Source organism: Vanellus vanellus, assembly GCF_965231255.1.
Source record: "Vanellus vanellus genome assembly, chromosome: 6".
Taxonomy (NCBI): domain Eukaryota; kingdom Metazoa; phylum Chordata; class Aves; order Charadriiformes; family Charadriidae; genus Vanellus; species Vanellus vanellus.
In genome coordinates, this window is record NC_138911.1 from 14,229,348 (window position 1) to 14,253,273 (window position 23,926).

Genomic DNA, 23,926 nt, shown 5'->3' on the forward strand with positions numbered 1-23,926 from the left:
GCATGCCACTTGGAAACAGATAGCTCTGTATGTTCCATCTGCTGGAATTTTTAACTCATCCATGAATGAGCTGATCTCAGTCGTACCTGAGAATAACATGATGGAGGCTGCCAGACAAAGTGACTGGCTGGCTTTGATCTGGTAATGAATATTGGTCATCTATTGGGGTGAGAGTCAGGACTTGAGAGTGCTGCAGAAAACTGTTTTTCCTCACAAGAACATCCATACTCTGAGTTAGCTTCTCAGCTTGACCACTTCCTTTGGCTTGTTTTTTAGTAGCAGTTCAAACTAGCAAAATACATAAACCTCAGCTTATGCTCAACTTAGACCTTGGCTCTTTTCCAAAACCACTTTTGTAATTCTTGTACTCCCATGAGTGTTACTGCCTTTCTATGGGTTCAACATGGGGTTAAGCCTCTTGCATCACAACACTTACCAGTGTTCGCACTTGCTTAGGCAGTGAGGCTGTAAGAGTCCTGCTGTGATAAGAGGTTCAGTGCAGGTATAAGCTAGGAATTTTTTCCAGCTGCAGGTACCAAGGAACCTTTAAAAATGTGCAAGCTCTGGATATTGCTACCGAGAGGGAAATTCACAAATCTGTATTTTGCAAAATCTCATTTTATACATATATAGTTGCTTGCGGGTTTTTTTGTTTTCACCCAATGTTTGCCAAAATTACGTTCAAAATCCATGGTTCAAAACCTCTTTTATCTTTCCTCCTCTCCATACCTATCACTGCAACAAAGTGAGAAAATGCTTTACAAAACAGGGAAAAAGTACATAGAGGACACTTTTATTATAACAGCTTCAACCAGTTCTAGCCCTGGCCACTATTACTTACTTTCTACCAGTAGATTTGCTTGGTTTAAGTGAGTGCTTAGCAGTTTAACTTTCTCACCCAAACAGCAGCATATAAACACAAATCTAGCTCAGGGTTTTCCTGTCAGTATTCTGACTCTGTCGCATGGACCAAATGCTAACTCTTGCTGGAGCTGAGGTTTATTCCCCAGACCTAGTGGTAAAAACAAAACAAAACACCAAAAACCAAAAGCACAGAGGAAATAAAGTCCAGTTTAAGCTAATTGACTAATTAGCTAAAACTTAGTATCCTTTCCTTGTGACATGCATTTTAAGTCATGTCTGGAAGTATTGAGTTACTCAGGTAAAGTATCCTGCATGTGTTCCAAACAAAAAAAAAAAAGAAAGTTAATTGTATAAGTTTTTTCTTACCTCACATTTGTAATGAGCTAAGAGCTGCCATGTGGCCTAGCTGAAGCTCACCCATGCTATGTATGAGTGTTCCTATATTTCTTTAAAAAGTGAAGGTTAAGCAATAATGGCAGGTGATGTAGAAGCATGTTTGTGCATCAGTATAATTTTTTTTTTTTTGCTTAGGCTTGTTTGCAGGAAACCACTTAGATCTGGCATTCTGCCTGATTTATACTGAAACTTTCATGTTTCATAAAGCATCTTTGAAAACATTTAAAGAGCTGTTGGCAAAACAATCTCATCTGTTTAAGATAATAATCCTGTTTTTGAAAAACCAAACATCTAACAGCATTGCTCATATATTTACTGTATTTTACTTCTCTTGCCTATCATTAAGGTTCCAGACAATAGCTCTCTCTCTGATTGTTCCTTCCCTTGCTAGTACCATCTAGAGCTTTTCCTTTTCAGAGGTTTTTCAGTTTGTTCATTTGCTGCCCTGGGAATGGGCAAGCAAGTTTTTGTTTGGATCAGGGCATACTCATGTGTAAAATCAGTCTCAATTTTCAGACATGATCTATGTATTTTCAGATGTGATCTATGTTGACCACTCCTGATAACCTCCTTTTCTTCTATATGCTTAGACATGACGTCCAGAACAAGCTGTTCCATCACCTTTCCAGGGATGGAGGTGAGGCTGACTGGCCTGTAGTTTCCCCAGTCCTCTTGCACTTTTTGAAGACTGGCACGTCATTAGCTTTCCTCCAGTCCTCAGGCACCTCTCCTGTTCTCTGTGACCTTTCAAAGATGGTGGAGAGCTGCTTTGCAATAACATCTCCCAGCTCCCTCAGGGTGCATCCTGTCAGGGCCCATGGATTTGTGGGTGTCAAGTTTGCCGAAATGATCTCTAACCTGATCCTTCTTGATCAAGGGAAAGTCTTCCTTTCTCCAGGCTCCTCTCTTACCTCCAGGGTCTGGGATTACTGAGAACTGGCTTTAGCAGTAAAGACTGAAGCAAAGAAGGCATTCAGTAACTCCACCTTCTCTGCATCCCCTGTCACCACGCACCCATCTCATTCAGCAGTGGGCCCGCATTTTCCTTTTACTACTGATGTACTTGAAGAAGCCCTTCTTACTGTCCTTGAAGCACAGTAAGAAGGCTTTAGCCTTCCTCATTGTATCCCTGCATACTCTGACAGTGTTTCTATACCCCTCCCAAGTGGCTAGTCCCTTTTTCCACATTCTGTAGACTTCTTCCATCTGAGTTTTTCCAGAAGCTCCTGGCTCATCCATGCAGGTTTCCTGCCACCTTTGCTTGATTTTTTGCTCCTAGGGATGCACCGATCTTGAGCTTGGAGGAAATGGTGCTTTAATATTAATCAGCTCTCTTGCACCCCCCTTCCTTTTAGAGCGTTAGCCCATGGGATGCCTCCAAATAAGTCTTTGAAGAGGCCAAAGTTAGCTCTTCTGAAGTCCAGGGTTGTAATTCTACCTTTTGCCCTGTTTCTTCCATGCAGGACCCCGTACTCCACCATCTCATGGTCACTGCAGCCAGGGCTACCCCAGCCTTCACATCCCCAACTAGTCCTTCCTTGTTTGTCAGCATAAGGTCCAGTGGCACACCTCTCCTCATTGGTTCCTCCACCACCTGTGTCAAAAAGTTATCATGAATGCTCTGCAGAAATCTCCTGGACTGTGTGTGCCTGGCTGTGTTACCTTTCCAGCAAATGTCAGGGTGGTTGAAGTCCCCCATGAGAACCAGGGCCTGTGACGGTGAGGCTATTTCCAGCTGTCTGTAGAAGGCCTCATAGACTTCCTCTTCCTGATCCGGTGGTCTGAAGTAAGTTCCCACAACAGTGTCTCCCATATTAGCCTGCCCCTTAATTCTTACCCATAAGCTGTCGATGAGTTCTTCACCCACTCCTAAGCAGAGCTTGATACATTCCAGCTGCTCTCTCACATAGAGAGCAACTTCACCACCTCGCTCCGCTGGTCTGTCTTTCCTAAAAGGTACATAGCCATCCATGACATCATTCCAGTCATGCGAGCTATCTCACCGTGTCTGTGTAGTTGCAATGAGATCATGGCCCTGCGACCATGCACAGATCTGTGGTTCTTCCTGTTTCTTCCCGATGCTGCATGCATTGGTGTACAGGCATTTCAGAGAGGTAATCAAGCATGCAGGTTTCCCTGGAGGGGAGCAAGAGGACCCACCACAGCCATACACACCCTTGAGGTGGTTGGCCTTCTGGATCTCATCTTGGGAGTCAGCTAAGGAATATTTGTCCCTGCTCTGGTTGGCCTGGCTTATTCCCCAGTTGGGTAAGTTGGGGTGAGCATTGCCACCTTGGACCCCATCCTCCAAGTGCTTCAGTTTGAAGCCCACCTCACCAAATTGGCCAGCCTGCTGCCAAAGATTCCCTTGCATCTTCTAGAGGGTGGATTCCATCCCTCTCTAACAGGTTATATTCATCAAAGAATGTTCCATTGTCATAAATGCTGTAAAACATGGGCAACTATTAGCAACATTTTGTTTTTCTAAATGCCCTGTTTAATTGCAGTAATGACATCACAGAATTTGACAGCACATTTAATAGAAAAGGTCAACTTCTTCACTGATTGACATTTTAGATCCCCCTTTGAGTGTGAAGAAGGCTTCATGGGATGTACGTAAGAGCAAAATTTAGCCTCCCTTCCATATCCACTTTCCAAAATATTCATGCTAATACTGCCCGGTTTTTGAGACCCAGATATGCCCACTTTTAAACAAAGACAGACCAGAAGCCATTAGGATTCTTCTAGAGACATACAAGTGTGGCATTATGGAGACACAGAAGTTAGAAAGGAACTTTCAGTTACACCAGCAGGCTTTGGATTAGGCCCTAAATAGGAATAAATGGGTGAAAACATCATCATGAAGAAATCTGCACATAAATCAAGCTGTTTAGGAGAGAAACAAGTGGTATGGGCAGAGTTCTTTCCAATATAACACAACAAAAGCAGTGACCCATCATAGTCTATCAATGAATACCGAAATCCATTACTCGCTCTAAGCGATGCCAAAGAGTGTGCCGACTCACCAGCAAGAAATCACCCTACTGTCATTCCCCAGCACGTGCTGCCGCCTTGTCTGCACGCTGGAGTTCCTCCACATCTGTAAGTGAGCTTGTCTGCACTTTTGTTCGGCTTTCTGTAGCTGCACTCTTTGGATTGTATATTCCTTTTTCTGGGCTTAGGCCTCAATACAGTGCAAGTGCAATTAAAAAAGGTTATCTTCTTAGATGCAATGCAAACACATGCAAAGTTCAAATAACTTAAAAGAGCCACAGGTCCCAATTTTTGCCTTCAGGAGGAGCTCTTTCTTCAGTATTAGGAGAGAGGTATCTTAAAAGCTTTGGTTCTGCAGTTACTTTGCTGAGCTTCCATGCGTGTCTTTGCAGCAGTGTCCTCTGGTGTCAAGTGCAGTGGGTGGGAAACAGCACACGGGGAAACACGCACACTGTTGCGTAGCAGGATGACAGCAAGCATGTAATAGTTGCATTGCCTATGATAAACCTGTCTGTAATAAACCTGGGGAAGGTGTTTTTCTTATATGGTGGCTGCTTGCATGAATGTTGAAAGGGGCTCTCATCCTCCATATCCAGGCAGATATAAATGAAGAAGGAAAAGAGAAAGGAAGATTATTGTCTGAGAAACAATCGTATCTCTGATGGGCACTGTAAAAATAAACCTAGTTATACTGCCATCGTTTACTCTGCTATGCTAGTAAAACAGTTGCTTTCATTATACAGCCCCCAAATCCCTGGTGTCCTCAAAATCCAAAGAAGAAAGCGCACTGTTGTCAGGAAGCTTAAATTCATCATAGCGGTGGCAATAAATCAGAGAGGGCTGAAAACCCTCCTGTCTATGATAACTTTGATTGCTTCAAGCACAAACAGGACACAGTCCTTGTAGATTATGCTGACCGGAGCCAGCCCTCTGCAGAAGACCTTGCAGAAAGAATGGAGAGCATGCAAGATGAAGAGCATCTGTTCAATGAAACCCTGCTAACTGATCTCACTATGGGAAGGAGCAGTCACGCTTTAATGCAGAAAAAGAATGAGGTAACTGGCATCAGTGAAGAGGAGAGGGGCCTTCATCACAGCCGAAGCACTGATGAGTGCTGCTATTATGAGATGATCCTTTGCTAGGCCACCAGAGACCTTGTCACATAAGATGTGCAATGAGAGCCATGCAAGATCGGCATGTGATAACATCATCATGTGCATGTGATGAAATCATTCCCTGGTCAGTCTATTGTCTACAAATCTTCATCTCTACTGAGAAATGCTGCAGTCTGCCATCTCTAGCTGAGTGTTCATGAGTGTTCATTTAGTGTCCTTTCATTTCTGACTCAATCAGAGTCCCTCATTAACTGAAGTTTATGAAATAAGGGAAAGAAATGAAAACTAATGGGGAGGGGGAAAAAAAAAACCAAACCACAAAACCCTAACAAATAGGTAAAACAAGATAGTAAAGCTGAGGTTGAAGTCTTCTGGTAGCCTGACCATTGCTCTGAAGAACTCCGAAGGCAGAACAAGACCCCTTTGGAATGTTTTTCTGGTGGCTGTGAACAGGCAGTTTCCCTAGCCTTTGCTGAGGTAGGAAAGAATATACATGTTGTAGATTCCTGGAAGCAGGACTGGGCATTTCTCCTTCTGAGAAATTTTCAGCTCAGCTATTAATGGAAAGATGGGGATTTTCCAGTTTTGTGATAGCACAAATTGATTTATAAACCTGATCTCCTTCCCATCTGTGACGTTTTCTTTACGTCCACACACGTATGCTAATAGCCACATATCAATTTAAAGAGCAGGTAGATAGTTGTTTTATCTTGTTGCTGTTTTTAATATGATTCAATAAGTAAGCATAACAGGAGCAACGACGTGGGTGATAGTCATTTCTGCAGAGTTTGCCATGCCTGACAAACAACAGCCTGCATGCTGAGAAGAAGGCTTTGGCAGGGCTGTTGTAGAAAAGTGAAATGCTGCCTCTGTCTTGATCTTCTTTTGCAAGTGCTTCTATTTCCTGCCTTGGGTCAATTTCTTGAACTTAGCAGTTTACCTTACTAAATGAATTGTTGTTTCTCCTTTGCCACAAACAGCCACTTCTGAGTTTTTTAGCAATGTGGGAATGGCCAGACTTCAGGGCATTGGGCTTGTCTGTTACCTCCAGACCTGCACCACTGACCTGTTTTGCTGGACGGAACCAGTGATTTTGCTGGCTGTGAAAAAACTGTGGGTCAGATTAAGACTCTGTCTACTTGCTGTTTGCTTCTGTTGATTTCCCTGGTTTGTCATACAGTCTCTTTCTTTCTCTCTTCCTATTATATCTTCTAGATATATTATGTCTTCTAGATATAGTCCTAGAGGATCCTGTGCCACCAGACAACTGCTTACATATTCTCCTTTTTTGCACATCTCTGTGATAACAAAACTGATGTTCATAGAGCCACATAAGCCTCCATTTGCAGGAAAATCTGTGTCAGAATATGGCATAATTTCAAGAAAGTATTTTGGATTTCTGCTACAAAAAGTTTAAGATCGCTTCAAAAATCAATGGCTATAGAAATTTCTGTACTTATCAATGACACCGGTTGCCTACCAGACAAGAGCGTTGAGAGGAATGAGAGAAAAGACCAGAAGCTATAAAGGTAGGCTTCATAAATGCTGAGACACTGCTTCCCTTGTCTTCAGCAACTTCAAACAATTGTAGTTATGTCAATTCTGTCAAATGAATAGTATGACAAATGATTCCAGTATGGAAGGACAGCATGAAATCTCCTTGTAACAGTCTTTTGCCTGTAAGAATTTTTCATGTTTAGTGTAAGCTCTAAAAAATTTTCCATTAAGTTTGACTGAAATTAAATCTTGATTTTTTTCCTCTTCTCTTTGGGAAAAGGAAATAAAGCAAAATCTGAGACCAGTGATGCTGTGAAATAGACAGACAAAAGATGCCTACATTGTCTGGCCAGAATTTTTGAAAGTGATTCATAACATTAAACTTCAGTATTTTTGGATTCTGGCTTCAGTCACCAGAATGAAATTTGGTATCTAGCAAGTTGTGGATATCCACTGACCATCAATGGAAATGACATCCATTCCATAAAACTAATACTTAATTGCCATTAAATTAAAAGGTAGGCTAATAATGTATTTTCAGCATTACTGCTATCCTTCTGATGTGCACACAGTTTAGTAACACTCACTGAGTTGTTAAGGTCACCTATGAGTTTGTGTTAAGGTTTTACCCTTGTGGTAGTTAAGCTGTTATCAAAGCACTTTAGATGGAGACGTGATTATTGTGTCTTTAGAGGTTAAAAAAGATAGGTTAAAATAGGGTGCTAAGTTGATTATCAGTCAGCATGAAGGAGCAGATCCCTTCATGGGTCTAAAAGGCTTATTCAAGTACTAAATCGGGAAAGAATCTGAGCATTTCTGTGTTTGTGCCTCTTAGCTGTAGTGATCTAGGAGGAATTAAATCCTTCTTGTATTTCTGTCTCTAAAGCGATTATTATATGGCATTTTAAGGACATAAAAAACGAGTGATAACTCTCTGAAGATAGTTTGAAAACTTCATGAGAGTGAAATGCAAGTTGAAAATCGTTTTTACCAATTTGTTGACTCATGCAGCGTAATCCATACATTGCGTTATGCAATAGTGGCACCCAGTGGAGGCTGGAATTACAGCAGAGTTTCCATTGCTGCTGGATAAGGCTTGCCCAAATCTACCCCATATTTAGGACTGCAGGTGCTGATTCGGGAAGATAGGTCTATGGGGATCAAAGCTAGGCACAGCTTAAGTGTTCTTGTAAACCAAGACCTCTTACCTGTCAACCAGCCTTTTAATTTGAGAAGTTTAGGCTATCTGAGCATTTATCTATGTTCACCTCAAACTCTGCGTAGCGTGAGGGCCTTTTTCCTACAGGATGGACCCTCTGCTTTAGCTGCATTAGTTCAAAAAACTAAACATCTAATGCAAGAACATCCTAGGGAGTGGAGGAAAAATGCCCTCTACTACGGCCCTGAAAGTAGCGCTTGAATATGACAGTATCAGCCTCAAAAGCTTGGAGAGAAAGTGAAGAGCAGCGTGTGTACATGGGGGCAAGGGGGAACAGAAGGAAAGCATGGCTCCTGATTCAGTTGCAGTCTGGGCTTAGATGCAATAGTCTGAATAGGCTATAAGGAGTGTGAAAGAGGAATGACAACAGCAGGAATGCCAGATGTGTCATGTGGGTGAGAAGGAAGTCTCTAGGGACCATATTTTAATGTTTTAAATTCAGGCAATGCTAACAGTAGCACCACCAAAAATAAATGGACATTAATAATTAGCTGTATGCAGATCACACCCCCATAACATGAAGTCCTCGATATGTTACAATGTGCATGGAATATCAGATTTCTCGAAAGAATATATTCTTTTCTATGAGGCCGGTCAACACACTGCTCCATGGGGAATGAGGTTATATGTGCCATCTTCTGTTTATTGTTTTCTCAGGAGTCACGTATTGCAAATAGTTGTGGTGAACAGGGATTTAGGAGTAACTGATTTGTAGTGCCAAAAAGAATTGAATGAATTATAATAACGCTCCCGTGTACCTAGTGTTATGGAGCTCAGATTTCAGTTCTAGGATGCATGCTTACTCAGTGTCTGATATTATCAGAAAAATGTGATTAATGAGGAGGATGATGTGAGTTCCTAGAAAATTTTCATCTTTAACTGTTTTAGCATCCCCTGCCCCTTTCCCCCCCCCATTTATTTTAACATTTTATTGCAAGTGCTTGGATGCTTTGGCATTTTGGCCATGCTAGAATTATTCTAGATCTGCAAGGAGAGGCTGGCTGCAGGAAAACATGTTCAAATAACTGTAGTTTCACAGTCAAGAAAGAGTTTAAGAAAGGGAAAATGACAAGTTGGACCAGTTTAATTACATGTTTTGGATTTGTTTTCATAAGTGCAAAAGTCATTAGGCAGAAGAGGCTGCTTATTAAGTGCTTGCTCTGTCACTGTTGTAGTACTATATTTTACAAGTGATCCCATTAAGTCACTAGGACTTTCTGTTGATTAGATTACTATTCAGTGTAAGATATACTCTTGTAATTTCTGGAGAAATGACTGCTTATTTTAATGATAATAGGTACCATTGTTACAATGGCATTTATCCAATGTAGGTAAGTAGATTTTTATCTTCATTTTATAGCACAGGGTTTGAGAGCAAAATTAAATCACTCAAGATTAAGAAGCTGCCTCAAATGTGTGACATGAACTTCATGGCTGATCCAAACATGATGTACTACTGTCTGGGTTGAGGAAGGAATTATAATGAAAGAGATGGCAAATTAGAGATGTTAGAATAGGTTTGCAATTTATTTTTGAGCTAGATACTTGATTCATTCTGAGCAAAAATACCAAAAGCTGTAAGACACTTTTTTTGTTGTTCGCTAAAGATTGTTCCCATCTCATCCTGTATCATGGAAGAACTTGGTTACAAGTCACAGGATCTCACCTAGGAAATACTTATGGATAAAGCCATATATCTCCTGACTTTCTGCTCCTGTTTGAGGAATTTATTTTCTGTGTTTAAAGGCTGTAACAAATTGCTTTTCCCCTTACGTGGAAGAGGATTTTTGAGGAATTGTGCCCCAGGGAACTGGCAGTGTTTTGAATTCCCCAGCCCGTGGCACTTCTGCGTCAGATAAGGTTGAGAAGCACACCCTACACCTTTACTTTACTGGCTTTGCCATCTAAGTTGTATTGCAAGCAATATTGATGTTACTCTGAGTTAAAATTCTGTGTGCTGTTCCCCTTCGGTTCATCTTCCCTTCAAGCTCCTTTAAACGTGAAATAACAAGCTTGCCTTTCAATTTTTGGCACAGTTTCACCACTTCTTTGCTAGAAGGATTTCTGTCTTGTCCAAACTAGTCAAAATGAAGAAATTGCCAAAAAATGTATGAAGAAGGTAAGGCGCCTAGGACCTAGGGCATTGAAGAAGGCATTAGGACAGAGAAGTCCAATTAATCAGATAAAGACTTTCATCCCAAAAAACGACAGGTAATTGAGACATACTCATATAATTACAATTGATTTTTCTCACAGAAAAAAAAAAAAAAAAGATACAAAGTATGGCAATTGCTGAAAGTGGTAATGGAAAAGGAAGTAATTTTAAGTAGACATGATGCTGGCTTTTTTCTTTCCTTTTCCCTCCTAGTTTTTAAAGAAAACTGAGTGCTGACTTCTAATCCTAAAAAGAAGCTAGCCCATGTAAGCCAATACCAATAATGGTATTTCAGAGTTGCAGGAAAGAGAAAATAACATAGAGAGATAGAGGAAAGGATATAATAATCAAATACCTTTCCGTAGCATGGACTAAGATTTACAATTGAATTAAGAAAGATCAGTTGTTCAGGCTCATTAAAAGATGACCAATTAGACTTTTTCCCTCTTTTCTTTTTTTTTTTTAAGCTGGTTTGTGGCCAGCTGTTCTGAACAGAAACACGATTGCACTTTACCTTAAAATCCTTCAGGCTTTGGAATAGGTACTGTCTTGCGTTTACCTTGGCCATCCATCTTGGTTTGTAAGGACTTTTTTTTTTTACCTCTGGTTAATGGCGCTCTTCAGTAAGATAACCAAGGATCTAAGCCATAGGTGTCAATAAAAGCCCAGCCAATGTCTCTGTTGCAGCTGGGCAACTAGTCCATAATGGCTAGCAAAGGAGATGACAGAGACACCCTGCAGACTTTGTGCAGAAGGAGTGGGAAGCCTTAGCTTTCTGCCATGGCAAGGATTATCTAGAATGTAGTTTGGATCTACTTTGCTATAAAGGTACCTTTTCTCAGTGGTGTGACTAATGAATCTGCAGAGTTCACAGTCAATGGATTTTTGGACCTGAGGAGATCTGAGTAGAAATTGACAATTAATTAGAAGTAAACGTGTTATATCTAAAATTCCCTGGATGCATGATAAAAAATGCTTTACAAAGCAGTTTAAAAAGTGTTTTAGAAAAAGACTTAAAAAATCTCCAAAGCCCTACATTGCTCTGCTGAAGTTTGAGTGTGAGTGCTGTTATAAGCATATGTATTCTCTTTGGGGTCTCAATGTTAAATGTAAAGGTTGTACTCTCTAAAATTGTCAACCAGTCATTGCAACTTCCAAGAATGACATAGCAGTGCTACAAAAGAAAAGCAATGTGGAAGCTCATTTAAAGTAAATAATGTATATATTCAAGGGCAATATCGTGTACATATGAATGGTAACCTAGCTATTTTGGGACGGTGAAGACACATCTAGTAAACATACTGATATTTAATAGATCCCACAGTTAACAAAATTTCATATTGTTGTGATAAACTTTTGTCTGAAGGCTTTCAGGAAGAATCACTAGAAGTCTTTGAGTGAAAGCATTTAATTAGAGTAGTCCAATAGTGTTGCCGCTATCTTGGCTATTGGCAATATGGAAGCTATTTTGATGTAGAACAATACGGAAATAAGTGGTATTGGTATTTGATTTGGGTATTAGGAAAAAGCATAGTCATAGACCAAAACCCTGTGATGCTAACTACTGTAAGTACACACACACGAAGTCTCTTCAAGAACCGAATTTATTCTATAAATACTTTGAAAAAAAAACCCCACTTGTTCAACCTAACAACTGTTGTTTAGGTTATTAAACAGAACTTTAGAGCAGACACTGAGAACAGAATATCTAGGCAGTCTGAGAGTATTCATAACTGTAAAGACTTTGTTATGGTTTCAGAGACCCATAACAATTTGTTGTCATTTAGACAATCATTCTATCACCTGATGACCCCTCCCCACCTGGGAAAGGGAAATCGGGAAAAACAAGGAAACCCAGGAGCTGAAGTATAAACAGATTTAATAGAGTAAGATTAAATAATTAACATTAAGAGCACTAAAGAACCAATATTGATCCCGACACTAATACAGAATATGCAAAGATTATACTCAGCCAATTATATCAGTAGGAAGCTGTGCACTCCCAGCAGTGGACAGCAAATGTCGAACACTGCGAGCGCTACAGCTTCAGGAGGAAGGGAAGGCACCAGGGCACGAAGTTCTCACGATGGCAGCCATCAAGGGAGAGAGCGAACTTCGCAGCAAACTTTCTAATTTATAATGAGCGTGATGTTGATGGTATGAAATAATCCTGTTGGCCAGCTTGGGTCAAGTGCCCAGGTCTCAGTCCTCCTCATCCCTTGCACCTGGCGAGCTTGAAAACACTGAGACCTTGAGACCCACACACCATAGCTGGCTGTAAAGTAAATACTTTCACAAATTCAGACAGTGTCTAAAAGTGCAGTTTTCCCAAGTATTAGAAGAGAAATTACTCATGTGTTTCTCAAATCAGGACAGACCTATAGTGAAATTTGGGACAATATGGGCTGTGGAACAATTCTTAGCTCTACTAGGTCTTGATCCTGAGGAAAGACTTTTATTGATGGCTCCTAACTTCTCTGGGGAATGATAAGACTTCTATTTGTCATATGATTAATGTACCTTTGTGTGAAACTAAGCCTGTAACGTGCTCTTTGTTCATGGAAAGTGAGACAGTGGATTTTAGCACACCAGAGATTCAATTCAAGACAAAGTTTTGAATGATCTTTATTAGAATGTCTCTTCTTCTGGAGAGAACAAAAAAAAAATGTGTAGGTGATATTACCCTGAACTTTTTGTTTGGAGGCTACTAAGCTAGTGATAAGCAAGAATAAGAGGAGTGCATTATTTTTAAAAATTATTTGCACTGATTACCCCCCCCCCCCCCCCCCTTGCTGATTCCCCCCAAGATCCTTGTTGGCTTTGAATTTGTCACAATTTGTTTATATTGAGTCTTGTTTTGTATAGCTTACCTTCTTCATCAGACATCAGTCAAAGTAAATTTCAAAAATACACTGAATTAATCTCTGGTGAAAAATAGTGAGAGTGATATAACGCAGACTTTGCACTGGCTTTTCCCTAGCAGTTGGTCTCATTGCTTACAGTGCTAGCTCAGTCTTGTCGCAACACTTTCCCAAGGGTGAGAATAATGTGACCAGGGCTCTACCTGCTGCCCAATGAAGCTGGACACAATTATACTGTGAGAGGTGGCTGAAAGATCTTCCAATCATAATATAAATAGAAACGTGTTGACAAGTATTTCTTCCTTTTGTTTTGTCAGCTGTAGAGCTGAAATATTGTTAAAATATTTCCATTTTAATATTTTATTTACAATCTGAATTCTTCTAAAATAGATTCCCAAGCAAATGACGCTTATTCTGTTTATTAGTGCTGTTGGAAAGGGAGAGTGCACTGCAAGCAAGTTGCAGGAGAGAATCCAGCAAGCCACCATTTCATTCTAGTGTCCAGCAAGGCACTGTCCTTCAAAACAATGTTTTCTTTCTCCCAGAGTCTTTGATCTTTAACAGAATTTGAACTCTTTCTAGAACTTTGGTATGCTTTGATATAAAGTTATGTTCTTTGGCCACAAGTGTTCAGTAGCTCTGATTTCAGAGTGACGTGTTCATACCCCTGTTTTCTATATGTCATGCTTTTCTAGTATCTCTTCTAGATGTCCCGTAACATTATCCGTGCTACCCTCTGAAATGGAAGAGAATAGGTCCTAATCCTGGGAGCCTCTCCTGGAGCCAGGGGAAGCCCTGTACCATTCTGTAGAGAGCTGCTGTGGCTCTTACTGTGTTATTTACGGACCGGCAGGTGGGAGAATGAAGCCTGATCACATGAAATTTCTAGCCCAGACTTGGGTTTTACAGATCTGGAGGATTAGGTTGGTTTGGAGTATGGAATGAGAGTTTTTACTGCTTACGTGAAATTCCAATATATGGGGAATTCTAATATTTAGTACTTGTGAGTAGTTAGGTTACTTCTCTCATAACATCTCTTGTGAGTATTAATCTAAGAGTGAACAAACTGGCTCACAGCTTAGGAACACTGTTAGAAAAACAGGCAGTGACTGGATGACAGAATCGGCACAGTATTTGGGACTTTCCTCAACAACATGCTTATTTTCCCAGATCTGTGCAGCTTGTTATATATAGCAAGTTGAGGTTTTATCTTTGCTATAACATAATACTTACACGTTTTTCCATCTAAAATAACCAGAGAAGATCCTGGGCTATTGAAGCTGGAATCTGCTCACTAGGTAAATTCAGTTTCAGTGAGTTCTGACATGGTTTTCTGATGGGAGATTAGTTTATGAAAATAAGCCTGACTTGCAAATATGATTGTGAACGCAGATTGGAACTGCCCCTGTATCAAAATGCTATTTTGTAGCTATCTTCGCTTGCTGAATAAAGAATCTCTGTTGAAAGTGTAAACAAATATGTGGTTTTGTTCCTCTTTCAATGCAGCGCTCAAACACTAACTTAACTTTAAATATGCATTTATTATCCTCCATAAGGATTCTTATATATGCTGAGACCTGGTAAGGCAACAAACAATATTGAGTAGAAGAAAAATCAAAATTCAGCTTGTAAAAATATTGTTTTGTCAGCCTCCTAGCATCGTCCTCGTTTTTCTAATATAGAATCAATATAGCAACTATATTTGACCAAAGAGCAGTACTGGGAGGTGTTAATGGAGAGAAAAACCTCTGAGATCATTTTACCTGATGGCTCATAGTAGACCTCTGACTGCTCATAAAGATTCCATGCAAACAGCTGATCTTGAACTTGAATTTCTTATGCTTAAAGCAATTCTGAAATTATTTTATTGCCACTGCAGTCATAGAAATAAATCAATGTTTGTAGGAGACCCGAAGAGATTTTCCTAACTGTCAGGAGAGGAATCTTAGGACCAAATAGCTTGAGTCTGCTGTAGCCAGTAATGTTCCATAAATTTTCACCAGATGAAAACTGCTACTTTTTTACTTTTTTGAAATTCTTGTTTGAATAAGGGTAGCAATTTCCTCTGTTGTTATTACAACATGAATGGACTCTTATTGAGTTGCTCACTAAAAGTTTTATAGCTAAAGTGCTGTGAGTGTTTTCATTATAAATGGCTATCATAAAGCTCTGTAACTTGCTTGTAAAAATTCTCTGCTAATAAAAATCTGGCACATACAAGGTTGGTTCTGGATCTAATTTATTTAAATTAATTCATTAAAATAATTGAACAGCCATTGTGAAGTAATGAATGTAGCAAACAATTATATTAATACTTGGCGCTTTTCTTAAAAGCAACAAAAATTTTTAGAAAGAACAACATGGGTGAAGCACTGAGTCAGTTTTGGCAATTACGTGAATTTAGACAATTTTTTTTTTCTGAACAAGTTGCTGTATATATTTAATGCATTCTGTTAGAGAAATGTCCTACTGTTGTGGTGTGTTTAATTAGTGTACATGTGATTCAAATACTGTAGAGGCCTTGCATTTCAGACACTGGATGTTTTCTAGGCTAAACTAACGGACACTGTTGAAATGAGAAACATTTGCAGGAAAGTTGTTTGCACAAGGATCTGTTTCTAAATGCATTTGCAGAATCTCATATTTAAAGTAACAGTAAAAAAAAGCCACACCCTGTGCTATCTCCATTGCTTATTCGCTCTCTCTGCCTTTCTAATGTAACTTTACTTTCTGCTGTGGTGTTTTCATTGTCATACTTTGAGCGTAGCGTAGGGTTATGTTTGTTTCTAACTTCATGGTGTAATGACCTGTTCCAGAATTTTTATCTGATGAGAGGATAAGTTGTATTTGAAATTACAGTAATAATTAATCATAATAAGTCCTTTTATTAACTCTTTAGCATAATCATGTTAAGATTTGAAAGTATGGATTTAAACACATCCAGAATTCTAGCAGGAAGATTAACAGATACTTTTCCTGAGAGAAGAAAGACACTGTGAAGAGTTAGATTAGCCGATAATGACTGATTCTCTGGCTGTGACCTCCATGCTGCTCTTTTTGGATAGAGGCACTTTCTCATTATTGTAATAGATGAAGAGGGTCCTCTAAAAATGTGGCGTGCATGGGATTTTTTTTTTTGCTCATGAAGAGGTACACTAACAGACAGCTTCTTGAAAATAAAATCCATGGTGTCACACCAAAAATTAAATGATACAAAGTAATCAAACAAGTTGAAAGAGTGTTCTTGTTTTTAAATGCCAGGCACCAGGTGTTTGAGAATATGCCCTCACGCAATGAAGTGTCTGTGACATTATTTATTTAAAACTAGATGATCGGAGCATGTTTTTTTTCAGTGAGCACATCTCATTTTCTGTAGTGCCCTGCTATGCATAACCCTGAAGCCCCTGTTTGTTTATAGGAATAGTTGAGGTGGGTTTTTTGCCTTTTTCTCAGACTATGATCCCCCAGGGTAAAGAAAAATGAGGGCTATGTGAAAACTACTAATGTATGGTCTTTCCCTAATTCAGACTTCAGGTCCCAGTATCTTGTTCAGCATTCTTATATAACAGATGACAGTTCCTCTCATCTTGTTGCCGAGTCCTTTTTGTGTCTATGTGGCTTCATTTTAATGAAATTCAGACCCCAAAGTATAATATATAAAGCCTTATCCATTATTTAAAAGAAACAAGCATATACTTTCTAGAATTTGTAATGCAGATATCAAGAAAATCCTACAAATAGGAATAGATTCCTGCAACTTAAAAACAAGCCAGTAATATTCAGCCGTCCAAAATGTAGGGCAAAACAATCTGAAAAACCTTTGGCTTCTGTCATGTGTCACACAATTTGAAGAGTTAAATCGCGAACTGTCATATATGAACGCAAATAGTTCTCCCCTATTCTTTCTTATATGTTCCTGAGATTACAGATAACACAGTCGTTATTGTCATTGTCTTTTAGCTGTGACAGAAAAGGAGAAAGAGAATGGAACAAAGGCTGAGTACAAAGGCCGTTGCAAATGAGTGTTTTTTCCAAGCCACCTACTCATTTGTGTTCAGCAGTTTTCATTCTGTTTTGTAGATACATCCCAATTCTATAAATGCCAACAGTGGTTGAGTAGGAGGATCTGTACTACAGATGACTTCTACATAACTGCAAGTGAATTCCTTTGCAGTCTCTTCTCCTTCTGCCCTTTGTAGCCACTCAGCAGCTGTCCTGGAGAATTGGAGGCATGTGAGGAGTAGATCAGGAAAGTTGAATGTATCCTTCACTGGTTCACCTATGTTTGTAGGGGGCAGTTTGAAGCAACATAAGCTGTCATTTATGGGAGTGGGAATACGTGAGCTGCTAGGCTAATAGCAGTGCAGTTCCTGGTTTGTTTTATCAACTACAGGAATAATACTTTCAAAGACTGTCTCACCCTTCATAACAGTCCTCAAAATTGAGGGAGTTCAAAGCCAGCTTTTCCCTTATCCTTGAAGCGAATACCAGAAAGAAGTCTGGATGTTGTTCTGATTGATTTTGTCGATCCTTTCTATAAAATGACTTACTCTTTATTACCTCTTTGACAAACAGTTATACTTTTTATCTGCAACAATCTTAGACCATCTCTGAGTGCCAAAGAACATTCACTGTGAGGTGACTGCTTGACTGCTTTCCCTAGGTTATGTAGGGAGAAAAGTTTTACATACTATTTATTCTTTCACTCCCAGTCAGCCCAGAGTAAGAAACTTATTTCATCTTGCTCTGCAGTTTGTTGCTTCCTGCGGCATGGCTGCAAGGTTTAGTCATCGCCTACTGTTTCCTTTTTTTTTTTTTTTTTTTTTTGTGAGAGAAGGTTTACATATTTTCTTTTCACACCATGTAACAATACTCCTCATATAGATCGATCATCTTCACACTGCCCCTTGATGGCTAAACACAAGGAAGCACAAATACTCTTCATTAGCTTGACCACATTTTGAAGGAGGGAAGTTTAAAAGGGCAGCTTTAGCTGAAATTGCCACGAACCAAAGCACCCACTCACAGACAATTTAGATACAAAGCTAAGGTTATTGCCAGCAGTTTTAAAGCTACTGAGATGGAAACCATTCAACCTTTATTCAGCCCGACTTTGTTCTGCAGAGTATACAATATGGCTTATAAATTAGGTCCAATGGCCACTAACATACAGCAGTAGTTATCAAAATCATTGCAGTTATGTTCACTGGTCACTGCTGCTGCCATGGAATTGCTGCAGTAGCTTTGATTACTTGGAATAGTATTTGTAGACGTTTCAATGGCATTGCTCCATTAATAATCATCTCACTTTAAAAATAGCTGACCAAATCTTAATCTGGTATAAATCAGCACAGTTCTTTGTGGAGCTAAGGCAGTTTTTATCTACAGAGCACTTAGCAAGGCAACTGTTCAAATATGAAAGATCATTGTGTGCAAGGGAGAATACTTTTGTCCTTTCCCCTTCCTTTCTTTCAATGTAGAAATTAAACAAGACTTGGCCTTCTGCAGGTGCAGAATGTTTTACAGAAGTTGACATAGGATATACCTCAGCCTTGATGATCAGGAATTCATTTGGATTCACATGGATTCTGTTGGACGACATTTTCAATGAAGTTGCAGAACAGTGAAGTGACTTCATGGCTCATGTCATAGTCTGGAGAGTGAAGTGTAAATTGCGTTCAAAGAATGCTGAGCAGGGTAGTAAAACGTTTTCTGAATATGATAACTTTTCCTGCTTCTCTGTCTCTCTCTTCCTCATCCTGTAAATTTTAATGTGTTTGGGGTTTTTATCCAGTTATGCAGTTTCTGTTTACTCTGCTAATGATCATGACTTCACCAATATAGTTAACCTGTCCTAGCTTCAAGTTGGGGGTGCTAATACACAGCATGGGTGAATGGATACAACAAACACAACTCTGATCTGTCAGTTCTTGACTGTTTGATGCAGCCTTTGCTTTTGAAATTCTCTACCCTCCTGGGAAGGTTGAGACAATGTTTAAGAGGCAATCCCTTTGTGATTTTGTTTCCACACTTGCTGTCTTATATCTGGATCTCAGCATCTCCCTTCCATTCTTCCTTTAAAACGGCTTTGCAACCTGCTGGTGCTACTTACCAGAAGCACCTAGTTGTGGGCTGACAGTGTTATTCATAGACTTGACAGTGAGAAATCAGCCAATAGCCTGTAAGGCTTTCCAAGTTCAGCAAGATGACTTGCGAGATCAATTTAGAGAATGCAAAAAAACCAACAACCTTTGAGAAAGTTTACCAATATGTAGAGAACATCTGAGTGTTAAGAGTAGGCAAAGAGGAATGTTATGGCATTTTATACAAACAAAGACAGTTATTATTACAAAGAAGGCAATGGGTCTTGGTTCCCACAGTGGCATGGAAAGCCTTCCTTGAATGTCCTTGTGGAAAGCAGAGAACTGATATTGAAATCATGAAGTCATTAACGCAATTCTTCCAAGTCCTGTATTGTTATCTTTAACGGATGCCTAGTTTCATTTAGTGTTTTAGGAGGAAGAACAAGCATAATGAGGAAAAGAAGAGGGCTGCCCCAGAACTCATTCATTCCTGTTGCACAGAAAAGAAATTATTTTCTTTCAGAAGACTACATCTGTGCAGTAAAGTGGTCACGTATTTATTTTGTCACTTAGATTAAGTTTCTATAACAGGGCTATGCTCATAAGGATCTAAGTTCCTGGCATTTTTCCAGTTATCAATACTGAAATATTAGTGATCAAGCATTTACTGAACGCCATTCCTCAAATGCAGGGTCTCCACAGCATCTTGTTGCATTCATGGAATTCATTTGTTTGCATTATCTGGCTAACTGGTTCTTTTGTATTGCCAAGGTGATGAAGAGATTTGACATTTAGCTGATTACTTCACCAAAATTAAACAGAAAACAGGGCAGCCATCCAAAGTTCCTTTCAGTGTGAAAGCTAATTATAAAAATGCTTTGAGCAGCAATTTCTTTTTGGATGTTAAAGTGCTTTTATTAGATTGTTCCCCTGTCATTTTAAAATTTATTGCTAGACACTTACAAATGGGGTTGCCTGCTGGAGTAGAATTATTTTATTTTATTTTCTATATTTAAGATGGGAAACAAACATGTATAGAGCAAATTTTAGGCTGAATTTATTAGTATTTTACATGATTGTGAATGGAAAGGAGAAAAACTAACTAGTGCATGGATCCAAAATATGTGTTTTATCTTTATGCTGAATAAAAACATGTATCTACTTCTATTTACAATTCAGTAACTCCCAATTTCCAAAAACAATTACTTAGCAAATAAAAAAAAAATCAAACATGTAATTTAAAAGTTGAGTACAGCTGTTGTATTGTTAGAAACTTGTATTTTATAGTGTAGATATAAACAATCAGTGGTGATGGAAAAATCTAACCATGAGCTTGTACCTGTCTTTCATAAACTATTACTTGCTCTGAAATAGCATAAAACTACTCTAAAATAATTTTGTTGAGGTCATTGAATAAGAGTTGGCCAAGTGAATTTTAACCAGTAAATTTAGAGCTGAAGAGTGCTGTATCATGTTACTAGATCTTAGAAGTTTCTTGTGAAGTAGTTTTTGAATGCCTTGGACTATATTTAACTTTTTATGCTGACTGTTGTTATTAGCATCCTTCGGACCCCAGACAAGGTGTGATTTGGGGAGGTTTCAAGGTGACAAAGTTGGGGTTTTTTGCATATGATATTGTCTAGCACACTTTGGCTACTAAATCATCTTGTGAGGACATATATTAATTCTTGACACTGAGATCTATTAATATACCTTGAAGCCAAGTGAATTATGTGAATCTGCTGTTTCAAGCTGTAGAATTCTGCCATAACTAGGAGGAAATATTTTGCTGTAGGTAGATTAATGTTGAAAGCTTGTCAAGAAAAAGTTTAATGTTGAAAATTTATTCTTCCTCTTCTTGCCAGTACTCGAGCTGCTTCTATACTAAATCCCATTTGTAATCTGAGGAAAAATAGACGTATAATTTCTTTTGTATTTATCTATGTTATTAGAGTTCCAATGATATAGTCTATTGCCTATTAAAAAGTGCATCCCAATGAATGATCTTCCAGAGGGTAATTTTTGCTCCCATCAATCTGAGAGCTTTTCTTGTAAAATACAGTAACTGTCAGTGCTTATCTAATAATTTAATTCATGCCCATTGCAGGATAAGTAATTAAGATAACTTAACATTCTGTATTAATAAATAACAAAAATGTGAATAAGAGATTTGCTAAATACCCTTTGTGAAGGTAATGGATAGGATTTAATGTGCATGTTCTGAGGAAGCTTTGAATAGACAGAGAATGCAGTCTGAACAACAGGCCTAAGAGTCTTGGTGAGCGTACAACAAAATGTGGTTTGGTTTTGTTTGAATGTTAAAGTATATTTCAGTGCTAAGCCTTCATAACTCCTCTTTGCATCTATAAAGTGTCCAAGCAACATACAAAGCAATTGACCCCACACTTTTTCAGAACTTCAAATAAATAAATAAATAAGGCCTGTTTTTAAAACAGCTACTCGGTAAATTTCTAAAACCTCTGATCATTTGTAAACTGTCCCTATAGTTACATTATTTTAATTTTCTTCATTAGTGAATTTATGTGGATTTGACATAAACATGTCCATAATTAATTACATAAACCTTTGTGCTCTAAGCCCATCTACCTGCCTGTTTGACAACATGATGAATTATTCAGGGTTATGTTAAACAGGGGGAGAAACATAGTCCTGTTAATTTGAAAGTTCACAGATTACGTCCGTGTATACATAGAACCTTCGTTTGCTGGGTTTGGCTGTTAACAGGTGGTACGTTTGTGCAGTTTAAGCTACCCCATCGGCTGTGCTCTGTTGCAGTCTTCGTTGTATCAATGCGTCCCCTATAAGCCAGAGCAGGCTGTGCGTATATGATGTTATCTGCATGAACTGCGTAAGGAATGAGTTTAGAATACTCCAGACATTCTAAAAGCATAAACCTATGTACATTTTAGTCATTTTTCTGTTTCTCTTTCAAGTAAGCAAGGGATATACAGACCTAGCTTTAACGCGAGAGCTTTGCAAGCTCATCAGGTGCAGTTTGGCCAGGGTCTCTCCTTAATAGTATTTTTTGATCCTGCATTAGCTTTGTGACAACTTCAGGAAAAAGTGAGGAACTTGCTGCACACTCAGGCTCGAGTCTCGCACTGGGACACACTCAGACAAGAGCTTAAATGAGACTGTGGCATAGTGGCAGATAGCATTTGCTTTTCAGAGCTTATTTTTGGATTAATGTTTAACTTGAGGCGTCTGTCAGAAAAGACCTGTTTGTTTGACCAAAATCAATTCAGCAGAAACATTAAAGGAGAAAGAAATGCAGACTTTTTGCTGGTCAACAAACTTCTATGCTGAACTCATTTGTATTTGCTAAATTGAAACTACTTATGTCCTAAATGCCACCAAGTTTAAGTCATTTTTGAAAATAAACTGAGTAGTTTAGCCATAGCCAAGAAAAGAAAACTGTAAACCCATCTTTGGTTGCAAAAGTATTTCCTGGAGTATTTCCAACCTATACTTATTGTTTTTCCATAGGTTGATGGGATACTGTGCCTGGCTGACATTCTTACTGATAACACCCATTCTGAAGCTACTCATGCAGAAGCAGCAGCAGTAATTGCACAGATCACCTCTCCACATCTCACATTCACTCAGCATCTCAGCAGCTTTCTGGAAAACATGGAAGAAATTGTAACAGCACTTGTCAGTAAGTTTTTTATGGGAATTCTGAGTCTTTCCAGTTAAAATGGCAGCTTGGGGTAGGAGACTCTTTCATTAGAAATATTCCCTAAATAATGTTTACCAATCTTTCCCTAGCAGATAAAAGAACTCAGTCATTTTTAATTCTAAACCAGGCCATTCTGCAATTACATAGTATTTTTTACTCCAGTCCATATTTGAATAGAATTTATGCATATTTGTCAAAATAGTATCTCTGTGAAATTCTACCATTAGAGCCACAGAAAAGACTCGGTAAAGTATCCTCTTGTCCCATGTTTGTCTATAAAAGATCAGTTTCTAATAGCTGCTAACCTTTATGCCTGTTGTATTTTCTAAACTTGCTAGAACTCAAGCTCACCACTGCATCTACATTTGTATGATACTTCAGAGGAAAAGTACAGTATACTATAATCTATGGGCATTGTTACAAGAAAATAAAAGATCCGTTTTCTTGTCTGATCCATAGTAAAATGAGGCAAAGGTAACAGCAAACTTTTCCTTAACCTGGGTCAGTGAGGACACTTCAGAAAAATAGGATAATATTTCTAATGAATTTCTAAAGAGAGGAACCCCTTATTTCTGGAACTGTGCTCTATTCGTCTCAAATACCAGAAGCTTTCAGTCAAGTATTCTCTTCCTCTCTCTGATCTGGAAATTCAGAATTTCCCAGAGCTTCATGTCAGAAAGTACAGTTTTGGTCATCTAGTTTGATTTCTCATGCATCAATACATCTGGATGTTTCTCTACTGAGCCTAATGGTTACAGTTAAACTACAGCACTTCAATTTTCATGCATGTTTTTCTTTCTTTTTCTTTTTTTTCTTTTTTTTTTTTTTTTTAAATAGAACAAGAAAAGAGTATAGTAGTGCCAGTCCTTGCAGATTCTGCAGTGGCTGGGAATTAGCTGAGATTCACTTAGGCATTCTTTGATATGCCCAAACAGAACTAGTACTGCAGAAATCAAGGAAACAATTTATGCCTGATGACCAGGCTATCCAGCAACAAATATTGAATCCCTGAATCCAGTGGGTGGAATTAACCTGTGCTGAG

General features: G+C 38.8%; 1 protein-coding gene across 1 annotated transcript in view; it reads left to right on the plus strand.

Annotated features, from left to right (window-relative positions):
• Positions 1 to 23,926, plus strand: part of INSC (INSC spindle orientation adaptor protein) — a gene marked incomplete at both ends in the record, with an annotated part of 97,509 nt that overhangs the window by 53,592 nt on the left and 19,991 nt on the right. Inside the window, one exon of the mRNA XM_082485691.1 lies at positions 22,692 to 22,863. Within this exon, the coding sequence (XP_082341817.1) occupies positions 22,692 to 22,863 (172 nt within the window). The remainder of the gene's footprint in view (positions 1 to 22,691; positions 22,864 to 23,926) is intronic.